Raw genomic sequence first — 12,251 nt, forward strand, 5'->3', positions numbered from 1 at the left:
CTAACCCTACTTTAGTAATCATTTTGCAACATATATGTGTATCAAATCATCACTTTGTACACCTTAAACTCACATATGTTATATGTCAATAATATCTCAATAAATCTGGAAAAAAATGACAAATACTGTATGAATACCATACTTGAGCCTACTATGTCCTGCAAACTGTAATGAATATACTGGTTTCATTATCTCACTTAATACTCAAAATGATCCTGAAAACTATGTATTGTTACTCCTCATTTGACCAATAAGGAAAGTGAGAGTCTGAGAATTTAACTAATTGGCCAAGGTCACATGTCCAATAAAACCAGACTTTTAATTTTAACCAAGCCCTGCCTAATTCCAAAACCCAAATTTGTTTATATATTGCAATCCTTTTCACTGTTGATGACTATTTGCTTTTAAGTGGAGGAAACGTAAGTTGAGTCATAACAATAAAGGAGAATTATTGACTCACATTACCAGGAAGGGCAAGGGTGAAGATGGCCTTTAGAGTGATTGGTACTAAGAACTTTTTCATAGACTGATACCAGTCCGTGGACGGCTGTTATATGGCTATCATATCACGTGGAATTGTGTTTAGAAGCTCAAGGAGTCTTGATTATTTTTCTTTGTATGGGTTTGATGGAAGCATCGTAAACCAGCAATGGAAAAACAGAACAGTTTTATTTCTCTGATAACTGATATCAACTTACCCCTCTTTTAAAGGTAAAGTCAGAAGCAGAAAAATATGGCAGTCTATTTTTCTTTTCAATAAACACTAATCCTTTCCAATAATTGATTATCCAATATAGTAATTAAAATGTCGATCTGAGGGCCTATCACTTGCTGGTCGTATGTAGAGCTGTTGATGCTGTGTCATTTACTTGCCATACTTGATGGGCTTCTACTTCTTGTGCTTGGTATATGTATTGTGTGCTCTCTGTGTGTGCTGTCCTTGTCCCTGCTCTGAGTTATGATGGCCCCTCAGACAGGGCCTTCTAGTCTTCATTCAGTGATTGCATCTCACCCTTTTTTGGTATGTTTCTTTGTTTTATTTTTGTTTTTTGTTTTTGTTTTTTTTTTGTGAGGAAGATCGGCCCTGAGCTAACATCTGCCAATCCTCTTCTTTTTTTTGTTGAGGAAGACTGGCCCTGGGCTAACATCCATGCCCATCTTCCTCTACTTTATATGGGACGCTGCCACAGCATGGCTTGCCAAGCGGTACGTTGGTGCACACCCGGGATCCGAACCAGTGAACCCCGGGCCGCCGCAGCAGAGTACGTGCACTTAACCACTTGCGCCACCCGGCCGGCCCATTTCTTTGTTCTTAACTGAGGTGTCTTTCACAGGATAGCCCACTGACACCTCTTTTTGACCATCTCAGTGTCCTTAGTGCTGTGTATCAAGGAGTATTTCTAAGTCTCTTAGTTTGCTCTCTTAGAAGAGGGGATGGTGTAGGTCTCAGGACCTATCACTATTGCCATCTCAGTACAGAGCACTTCTGTGAGCATCAAGCCAGGAGAAATCCCAATGAGAATCGGTACTTCACCTTGCATTCCAGATTTACTCAGCCCCCTGAAAGAGACTGATTGCAGCAACAACCCTAGTTTGTCCACACCTTCTTATAGTATTTGTCTTGTAGCTTCTATACTGATTCTGGGCTTGACCACGTGAAATGCTTTGGCCACTGAAAGACTATGTAATGTGATGCAAGTAGAGATTTGAAACGTATGTGCACATTGGACTTGCCTTCTTGCTGCACTTGGAACCCTGCTGGTTTAGCCAGGTGGAGGATGAGACCACATGGAGCAGACACACGCTGTCCCAGTTGGGGCCATCTTAGATAAGTCCCTATCAGTCTGGCATCTGACCACAGATACACGAACAGGATGAACTGAGATCAGTGACGCCTGACTCAAACCGGAAGCATCCAGTTGAGCCCAGCCCAGTTTGCCAAGCGCACAGGAATTTGAGCTAAATAAATGGTTGTTGTGTTAGGTTACTTACATTTAAGATGGTTGATTATATAGCAAAAGATAACTGATAATCTCATAAGTAATTCTATTATGAATATTATAATAAACACAAATGGAAATAAAAGGGATGTGGTAAAGGCAAAGTAAATAATATTTTAAAATAATTTTAAATTTAATGTTACTTATTAATAGAACAAAATATCTGTCTAGTTGTAAGTTTAGTTTATTTCAATATTTGGTTTTAATTGCTGTTGGCTGTAAAACATACCTCACAACGTTAGTATGTGGCTCAAAATGGGAAGAATACTATTAGCTGTACTTAATAAGTTATGATTCTCATTTTTCAATTCTCTCCATAAATCTTTTTGTTGAAACTAGCTAGTAAACACCTTCTTTCATGATATTAATCCAGTTGTTCTTAAAAACTAATGCGAGGGTGTTTCATTTTAAACTCGTTAATAAATGAGTTCAAAAGCCACTGAAACCTCTCTTTTTGAATATTTCGAAGAGGAAGGTGTATAAGCCTCATCCTTACATAATTTCTGGCAAAAGAAAATCACAACGTGGTGGGAATATTTCTTTTCTAAGCATCAGTATTCCAAATGCTCTCTCCATAACACAAGTTTCTTTTATAAAGTGGTTGTCTTATTTATTGTTAGTTGTCTTCTCATTTATTGTAAGTAGTTGTCTTCTCATTTCTTGTTAAAACATCATCTTTACCTTGAAAGCACAGGATAACTCTGTGTGTGTGTGTGTGTGTGTGTGTGTGCGCTCATGTGCTTTAATATCTGCTCACTGGCATACCACTGGAAGCTATTTCACAGCACTGAAAGAGTGAGCAAAATTGGAACACTTGTCCTTTTTTTGTTTTTAAGCACAGCAATATTTACTAAGCTTCCAAATTCTTTCAAGTAATTTGCTAAAGTGAACAAAATGGTCACTTCCCATCTTGTTAAAAAATATCATAAATATTCTAACAAACATCTTGTTTTTATGAAATTAACCATATTGAGGTATTATAATGATTTATGACACCAATGACCTGGAGTTAGGCCAAATTTCACAGGTTAAGGGCATAGTCCTCCGTGAGATCACCCTCATTTCAGACACCAGCCACGTTTGGAGGTTTCCATGGCTACCCCCACTTCTGATCAACTGCCTACAAATTTGGGTGTTCCCATGACTCCCTTAGATTTGAGAAATCTCTAGAACAACTCACTGAACTCAGAAAAGTGCCAGCCATACTTATGGTTACAGTTTTATTATAGTAAAAGGATACAAATCAGAGCCAGCTGAAGGGAGAGATGCATAGGGTGAAGTCTGGGAGGGTCCCAAACGTGAGGCTTTCATTGTCCCTATGGATGTGTCACTTTCTTGGCACATTAATGTATGACAAGACACAGAGTATTGCCAACCAGGGGAGCTCACCTGACCTTTGGTGCCCAGAGTTTTTATTGGGGTTCATTATATAGGCATGCTTGATTAAATCATTTGCTACATGGTCAAACTCGGTCTCTAGCATCCCTCCGTTGTCTGGGCTGATATCTCATGGTTCAAAGCCTCAACCCTCTAATCTCATGGTTGGTCTTTCTGGCTTGGCCAGTCCCCATCTTGAATCATCTTATTAGCATAAACTATCTAGGGGCCCACTACAAATGACTTTATTAGCATAAAGTATCAGGGCTCACTCTAAATAACAAAGACACTCCTACTACTCAGTAATTCTGAGGATTTATATGCTACCTCTCAGGAGCAAAGGCCAGCCAAATTCTTGATTACACAGATATTTAAATTACAATATGATGCAACATGCAGAATGAATGAACAGTGGAGGTACATCAGCAAATTCTCAGAGTTGCAGAACCTCCACTCTTCCCTCTTGATAGATCCCATACCACACATGACATGCAACCAACACTAAATCCATATAATATCAGTAAAGCTTATTTTCCTTAACATTTTGTTTAGTGTTTACCTTGAGGTTTGTATAAAAGAACTCATGGATGAGATAGTTCATTATCTGATGACCTCTTATTTCCTTAGTCTAAGTCAATTTGAGCCCTCTCCTCTTCTCCTTCTAAGTTGTTATTGTCAGAACTTATTCCATCTTGTGTTGTGGGTGTGTGTTTAAAGTGATGAGGTTATGTTTATTTTTTTGTTTTCCTTCCTTTAATCTTTGATTTTGGTATTTAAGTGTTTGCTGATATATTCTGATAGAGAGCTACTATTTTTCTGATTTTGTCTACCTATTTTTCTCCTTGCTCAAAGCTTTGTATCCCCTTTCTCTTCTTTTTTTCAGGCGTGAGGGCCTTCTTGAGCATTTCTTGTAGCGGGGGTCTTGTGGTCATGTACTCCCTTAGTTTTAGTTTATCTGGGAAAGTTATTATTTCTACATCATATTTGAATGATATTTTCACTGGATAGAGTACTCTTGGCTGGAAGTTTTTGTCTTTCAGAATTTTGTATATATCATTCCAGTCTCTTCTAGCCTGTAACATTTCTGTTGAGAAATCTGCTGAGAGCCTGATGGGAATTCCTTTGTATGTTATTTTTTGTTTTTGTCTAGCTGCCCTTAATATTGTTTCTTTGTCATTGACTTTTGCCAGCTTTACTACTATATGCCTTGGAGAGGGACTTTTCTTGTTGATATATTTAGGCGATCTATTGGCTTCTTGTACTGATATTTCCAGCTCCTTCCCCAGATTTGGGAAGTTCTCAGCTATTATTTCCTTGAATAAGCTCTCTGTTCCTTTTTCCCCTCTCTTCTCCCTCGGGAATTCCTATAATCCTTATGTTACATTTCCTAATTGAGTCAGATATTTCTCTGAGAATTTCTTCCTTTCTTTTTAGTTTTAGTTCTCTCTTCTCCATCTGGAGCATATCTGCATTCCTATCCTCAATAATGTTAATTCTTTCCTCCATATTGTCAGCTCTGTTCTTTAAAGATTCCAGATTTTCCTTTATCTCCTCCATTGTGTTTTTCATCTCCAACAATACCAATTGGTTTTTGTTTATTGTTTCAGTCTCTTTTGTGAAGAAATTCCTGATCTCGTTGAATTGTTTATCTGTGTTCTCTTGTAATTCGTTGAGTTTTTTTATGATAGCTATTTTGAATTCTCTGTCATTTGGTTATAAATTTCTGTGCCTACAGGGTTGATTTCTGGGTGCTTGTTATTCTCCTTCTGGTCTAGAGATTTAATGTATTTTTGCATTGTGCCTGCTGAGTTTTATTTGTTTTTCCTCATCCTGACAATATCTGGTTGCAGTTTCCACCTGCAGCCCCTGGGTGGGAGTCAAGGGCTGTGTATTCTGAGCCCACTGCCATCCGCAGGCGGAGCACCCTGGCCCACCGGCTGAGCTGGAGTGCCAGGCGTGCAGGAGGGAGGGGCTCTCTCTTTTGCCTGCCCCATCCTGAGGGTGTTTCTCATTCTTCCCTTGCTATCTGCTCTCCTGGGGTGCTCAGATGTTGACAGCACCCTTGCTACAGTTCAGACTCCTCCATGTGGGATTTTCACACAGGGTGTGAGAGAACTGGAGAGTGGTTTTCCCACTGAGGGCCACCCCTCCGTCCTCTCTGGGAGCCACACAGACCCGGAGACGCTGATTGATGGGGAGGGGGAATATTTCTCCTTACCTCTCCCTGCTTCTTCCTGGGGCCCCAGCACATCCACTCTCAGATGTGCAGCTGTGTGGGACTCTCAGATGTCCTCTTGTGTTGTGTGAGTGTCCTTTGTTGGCATGTGAATGTCCTTTTTGTTGTAACTTATTGGGGGGAGAGTTTATGGGAAAGCTCACTCTGCCGTGATGCTGATGTCACTCTCTTCCTTAACATTTTAAATACATATAAATAGAAGTTCCAATATCTTATTTCTGTGCCCTAGAGGATCTGTGAGCAATAAATTGTTGTTTAAACTACTCAGTCTATGGTATTTTGCTGTCCTTGATGTGTCTCCCTATAGGTAGAGTGTAGTTCCCCACTCCATTCACAGCAAGTCCAGGTGACTTCCATTGGCCAATGGAATCAGAGTGGATTGTAATGTACACCTTATCTGAATAGAGGATTTGAATGTTACTAGATGTTTTAGGTTACAAGGAACTGCTCTGTGATCCTAGGTTCCAGAATGAGGCAATACTTAGAAAAGAGCCAAGCAGAGTTACAGTCAAACTTATGCAGACCCTAAGCCCACATGTAATGTGAGTGAGAAATAAATGTTTGTTGTTGTAAGCCACTCAGATTTTGGAGTGTTTTGTGATACAGTGAAATCCAGTTATAATGTAACTCATTCCAGGGAAACAGAGATACCTTTAGGAATATAGTTTGCTTTCTCCTTACAAGCTTAGATTGTTAAGACCCTGATAATCAATGATTCTTATTGGGATGAAGGTATGTACATTCACACTTGTCCATATGCAAGTGCTTGTTAGATCCAGGAGTTATTTGCTGGAAAATTGGTAAGAATTAGCTCTTCCTCTTCTCTTACTTTTTTCATACCTCTTTTCCTTTTCTTACTAAATGATTCAGTCCTAAATAAAGCATTAGATGGGATAGAGCAAGGTACGTGTCTGTTATAGGATGTGGTGGGAGAGCAACAGTGGTCTGGTACAGGTTGTCAGGGCTCAGGCAGGGGGAAAAGGGTGACTGTGCAGGGAGTTGGCTTGGCAGTGGTGTTAGGGCCCAAGAAGAGTGAGAAGAACATCCCCATAGTGGTAAGAAACCAGTATGGGGAACCAGAGCCTGTGCACGTTGAGCAGAGTGTCCACACATGGCAATGGCCTGGTTTAGGGTATCAGAAGCAGTCTGGTCTGGGGTGCCAGTGCCTGAGGGGTGAAGAGGACCTCTATGTGGTGGTGGTTAGGTGCAGGGAGCTCAAGCAGGGTGGAGAGGGCATCCTTGCTGAGAGGTGGAGGACCTGTCACGGGATGTCAAGGCCCAAGCAGGGTAAGGAAATGGTCCATGCAGAGGGTAGAAGCTGAGCAGGATAAGGAGGCTGTCCATGTGGTGGGACAGCCCAGTGTGGGGCCTCAGAGGCCGGGCAGGGTGAGGAGGGTGTTAGATCCTAAGTGGGGTAAGGACAGATTCCAAGTGGAGGTTAGGGAGCCAGCATCAGGAATCAGAGTCCAAGCAGAGTAAGGAGGGCTATCCTATGGAGGTTGGCCTAGCATAAGGTGTCACACCTGAGCAAGGTGAGGAGGGTGTCCATGGGGGTTGGCTGGCCCTGTGAGAGAAAACCCAAGCAGAATGAAGAGGGCATCAACAAAAATGGGGGCCTGGATTGGGCCCAATCAGGGAGAGAAGGGCATCTTAGTCAGAGAGGGAGTGGCAGCAAAGATAGAAGATTGGTTAATTCTGAGGGATTGACCAAATAAGTAATTAAGTTAAAGATAATGGAAGCAGGTTTCTTAGTGTCATGGAAAGGCATCAGAAATGTGGAAAGAGAGGAAACTAGAATGAACTTTTTTGGTGTTGGGCTGGAATTAAAGGTATTAGTATGAACTCATGGTTTTCAATATATTTAGATATAGAAATAAATATAGACATAAATATGTGTGTGTGTATTATGCAGAAGGAGGAGGAGTTAGTTGGGGGAGATTAAAAGAAGGAGGATTATCTGGGGAGAGCTGAATCTAGGGTGTGAGCTGGGAGCATGTCTGTGTAAAGATTCCACATGAAGGATGTAATTTTTGGAGTGTTTTCCTCTTGATTTTTAGAAAAAGTCATATTTAGCACTCAGTTTATCTCCTAAATTGTGATTCCATTAAATTATCCTAACTTGTTAAAAAATAGTCGTATAGGGCTGGCCTGGTGGTGTAGCGGTTGTGTGCGCTCTCCACTGTGGTGGCCTGGGGTTCGCAGGTTTTGTCCCAGGTGTGCACCGATGCACTGCTTGTCAAGCCATGCTGTGGCAGCATCCCATATAGAGTAGAGGAAGATGGGCACGGATGTTAGCCCAGGGCCAGTCTTCCTCAGAAAAAAGAGGAGGATTGGCAACCGATGTTAGCTCAGAGCTAGTCTTCCACACACTCACACACACACAAGTCATATATACATGTATAACCTTTTGTTGTGTTGTGGGGCTTAAAGAGATAGAGAAGGATGGAATAAAGGGTAGCCTACTCCTCTAACATTCAGTAGAGAGAGCTGCTTTCAGGAGTTGCTGGAGGTGACTATAGCAAAATGAGTGGAGACTCATGATGGAGTTAGTTAAGAACAACAAGGAAAAGCGGAGAGCACTGAGGAGCAGCTTTAGAAGGCATACGACCTAAACTTTGACTTTTCCACTACATTAGTACACTGAGTCTTGAAAGTGGGGAGGCTGACATGTAAGTTTTTGTCAATGATCCTCTTAGAATGTGGTCCCCAAAAGTTACCTGCTCAGCCATAAATGATAAAGAAAATGCAGCACAAATGAGTATATGCCCAGGTTGGTTGGTCTATAAATAATTATATTTGCATGTGGATGCACACAAATACTCGAATTTTATTCTTGCTGGTGAGTTCAGATCACACAATTCTCAGGAAATATTTCCATAATCGCTCAGTTCCTGTTTTCTTTTCCTTCCTATTTCTTTCCTCTACACTTTGAGTTCATACTTTTATTACATTTGCTAGCATATGTTTAAACGCTGTGATTCTCACTGTGCTGGTCCTGGAGATTGGGCCTGTCTGAGGTTTTTAGTTTTCATGAGATTCCTCTCAGGGTTATTTGCCTATCTGGGACCTGAGTTCTCATCTAATTTCGTGGTAGGAAGTATGTCAAGTTACCACCATATTTGGGTTTTATTTTAAGATGTTTTCAGGAACAGATGAAAAGAATTTTTTGAAGAGAGCAGAAGATCTCTTCTCAATATGTCTTCAGAGATCACTTATGCTGAAGTGAAGTTCAAAAATGAGTTCAAGTCCTCAGGAAGCAAATCAGAGCCTCCTGCAGGTAAGAAACATTTTCTGGTGGTCAGAGTTTTAATGATGAGATGAAGGATGAAGAGAGAATATTATGAATGAAGCATAGATAATGTTAGTTGCTAGTTCTCCAACTGGCCACAGTTGGGAAATGAGAATTTTAGAAGATTGAGTTGCCTGAAAATAAGCTATAAGGGGTTGTACAGTTATACTATAACAAAACTGAGTTGTGAGAAATCCACTACAGTCCTGAGTGAAGGAGAATGATAGTCATGGTGAAAAGTTATTCTCCTATGCCTTCTGAGACTGAATGAGACTGCAGTCAAGAGATTGGGGAGAACGGGGCTGGCCCGGTGGCGCAAGCAGTTAAGTGCGTGTGCTCTGCTGCAGCGGACTGGGGTTTGCAGGTTCGGATCCTGGGCACGCACCGACAAACCGCTTGTCAAGCCATGCTGTGGCGGCATCCCATATAAAGTGGAGGAAGATGGGCACAGATGTCAGCCAAGGGCCAGTCTTCCTCAGCAAAAAAAGAGGAGGATTGGCGGATGCTAGCACAGGGCTAATCTCCTCATGAAAAAAAAAAAGATATTAAGGAGGAGAGTAGTCAAGATGGCAGTGTAGGCAGACTCTGAACTTACCTCCTCCCACGGAGGAGAATTACCCCAGAGAGAGAACTGAAAACTGGATAAGAGGAACTCCTGCAACAAATGGCAATCTTAATTGAGGTGGAAGAGGCAGAAATTCCCTTCTGGAGAGAAAAAATGCCACCTTCACAAGCTGCAGCGCTTCACGGCTGCCCAGGAGCAGCCCAAAGGTATGCAGCCGTCCCTGAAGGAGTGGGGGACCTGAGCCGGGGAGCACCCCTGCTATAGGCATCTTTTGGACCCAGCACAATCGAGATGAGCAGCATAGTATCTGACTTTGCTTGCTATTAAAACATTGCGGAGTACCCCCAGAAAAGCTGACTCACAAAGAAACTAAAGCCGACTCTTAAAGGGCCCATGCACAAATTAACCCATCTTGGAAAGCAACTTAAAATCACTAGAAAGAAAGGTGCACAGTCTTTTGATGAAAAGAGACTCACCTGATGGGCTCTGAGTGCATCTTGGTGAGAGGTGAGACCTCTCCAGGGACTGGGACATTGGCAGTGGCCATTGTTGTGGTGTGGGCATGCTGACACAGATGCTGGCAGATGCCATTGGATTTTTCCCTGGGGCCTGCTAGCCCAGGGTCTGCCCCACCCACTAGAGCACTGATTTAATCCAGCTTGGCCAGGGCAGGCAGCCCACCCTAGAGACTGGCCCCACCCCACAACATGCCCTTGGGCAACTTGTGGGCCTGCTAAGTGAGCTGCCTGGATTCTCTGTAGCCTGGCAAGTGGGCCCACCTTGTGGGGAAGGGCATGAGCAAGGAGCAGGTGGAGAATGTGGGGTGGTGGTGGAGTGTGTGGGGCTCCCGCCTTGAAGAGACTGGGTCCACTTCAGGAGGTCAGGGTGTGCTCATGGGGCAGGACTGTGTTGATTGTGTGTGTGGACCTGTGGGTGGTGAGGCTTGTCAGCTGCAGAAGACTTGTACTTCTCAAAGAGGCACATAGAGGGTTGGCCCCACCTTCCAAAGCCTGAAACAATTGGGTGCTCCTGTGCCTGAGGCCAGCCCCACCCAGCTACAATCCTCAGAGAGCTGACAAGAGACATAAAGGCTGGAGGCTTATAATAATTGTAAGCCCCTGAGCCCAGAAACCTGCCACACTGGGAGCCTACTCACTTAATAGAAGTACTGCAACAGGAATGTGCTATTAGAACTTGCAGCCAACTGTTCTGAGGCTCCCCACACCCGATAAAGAGACTGAAGGGCCTGCAACAACTACAAGCAGCTGAGCATTACAACAACTGGCTAGGGGCATAGCTCAGCCTCCCTGGGCACCTGCAGGAAGAGGAATCATGCCACAACGGAAGGACACATGTAGCCCACATAGGGGTCACTCCTGCAACATTCGGAACTAAGGGAAGCACACTGCCAGGCCTCACAAGGGGTCATTTATATAAGGTCACCTCTCCAAGAGCAGGAGACGTAGCTGACCTACCTAATACATAGACACAAGCACAGGGGAAGAGGCAAAATGAGGAGGCAAAGGAATACATTCCCAGTAAGAGAACAGGACAAAACCCCAGAAAAGGAACTAAGTGAAACAGAAATGAGCAACCTACCTGACAGAGAGTTCAAGCAAAGTGTGTTAAGGATGCTCATTGATCTTGGGAGAAGAATGGATGAACTCAGTGAGAATGTCAACAAAGAAATGGAAGATATAAAAAAGAACCAATCAGAAACGAGGAATACAATACTGGAAATGAAAAATTCACTAGAGGGTCTCAAAAGCAGAGTAGAGGATACAGAAGAATGGATCTGTGACCTGGACGAAAGACTAGAAGAAATCACCCAAGCTGAACAGGTAAAAGAAAAAATAATTAAAAATAATGAGGACAGTCTAAGGGACCTCTGGGACAACATTAAGTGCACTAACATCCATGTTATAGGTCTCCCAGAAGGAGAAGAGGGAGACAAAGGGGCAGAGAATCTATTTCAAGAAATAATAGCTGAAAACTTCCCTAACCTAAGTAAGGAAACAGACATCCTGGTACAGGAAGCACAGATAGCGCTAAACAAGATAAACCCAAAGAAGCCCACACCAAGACATATCATAATTAAAATGTCCAGAATTAAAGATAAAGAGAGAATCCTAAAAGCTGCAAGAGAAAGACAAGTTACATACAAAAGAAACCCCATAAAGCTATCAGCTGACTTCTCAGCAGAAAAGAAAATTACAGGCCAGTATCACTGATGAACATCGATGCAAAAATCCTCAACAAAATACTAGCAAATCACATACAACAATATATTAAAAAGATTATACACCCTGAGCAGTTGGGATTTATTCCAGGGGTGCAGGGATGGTTCAACATTTGCAAATCAATCAATGTGATACACCACATTAATAAAATGAAGAATAAAAATCACATGATCATCTCAATAGATGCAGAGAAAGCATTTGACGAGATACAGCATCCATTTATGATAAAAACTCTGAATAAAATGGGTATAGAAGGAAAGTACCTCAACATAATAAAGGCCATATATGACAAACCCACAGCTAATATCATCCTCAATGGTTAAAAACTGAAAGCTATCCCTCTAAGAACAGGAACCAGGCAAGGATGAGCACTCTCACCACTCCTATTTAGTGTAGTATTGAAAGTCCTAGCCAGAGCAATCAGACAAGAAAAAGAAATAAAAGGGATCCAAATTGGAAAGGAAGAAGTGAAACTGTCACTGTTTGCAGGTGACGTGATTTTATATATAGAAACCCCTAAAGAATCCACCAAAAACCTTCTACG

General features: G+C 42.3%; 1 protein-coding gene across 1 annotated transcript in view; it reads left to right on the forward strand.

Moving 5' to 3' along the window:
• Positions 1–8,584: 8,584 nt before the first annotated feature.
• Positions 8,585–12,251, forward strand: part of CLEC4A (C-type lectin domain family 4 member A) — a 41,267-nt gene continuing 37,600 nt past the window's right edge. The window contains exon 1 of the mRNA XM_004438666.3: positions 8,585–8,890. Within this exon, the coding sequence (XP_004438723.1) occupies positions 8,809–8,890 (82 nt within the window). The 5' untranslated portion in view covers positions 8,585–8,808. The remainder of the gene's footprint in view (positions 8,891–12,251) is intronic.

The sequence above is a fragment of the Ceratotherium simum genome, chromosome 17 (assembly GCF_057802395.1).
Source record: "Ceratotherium simum simum isolate JZ-2026a chromosome 17, ASM5780239v1, whole genome shotgun sequence".
In the NCBI taxonomy this organism is placed as follows: Eukaryota; Metazoa; Chordata; class Mammalia; order Perissodactyla; family Rhinocerotidae; genus Ceratotherium; species Ceratotherium simum.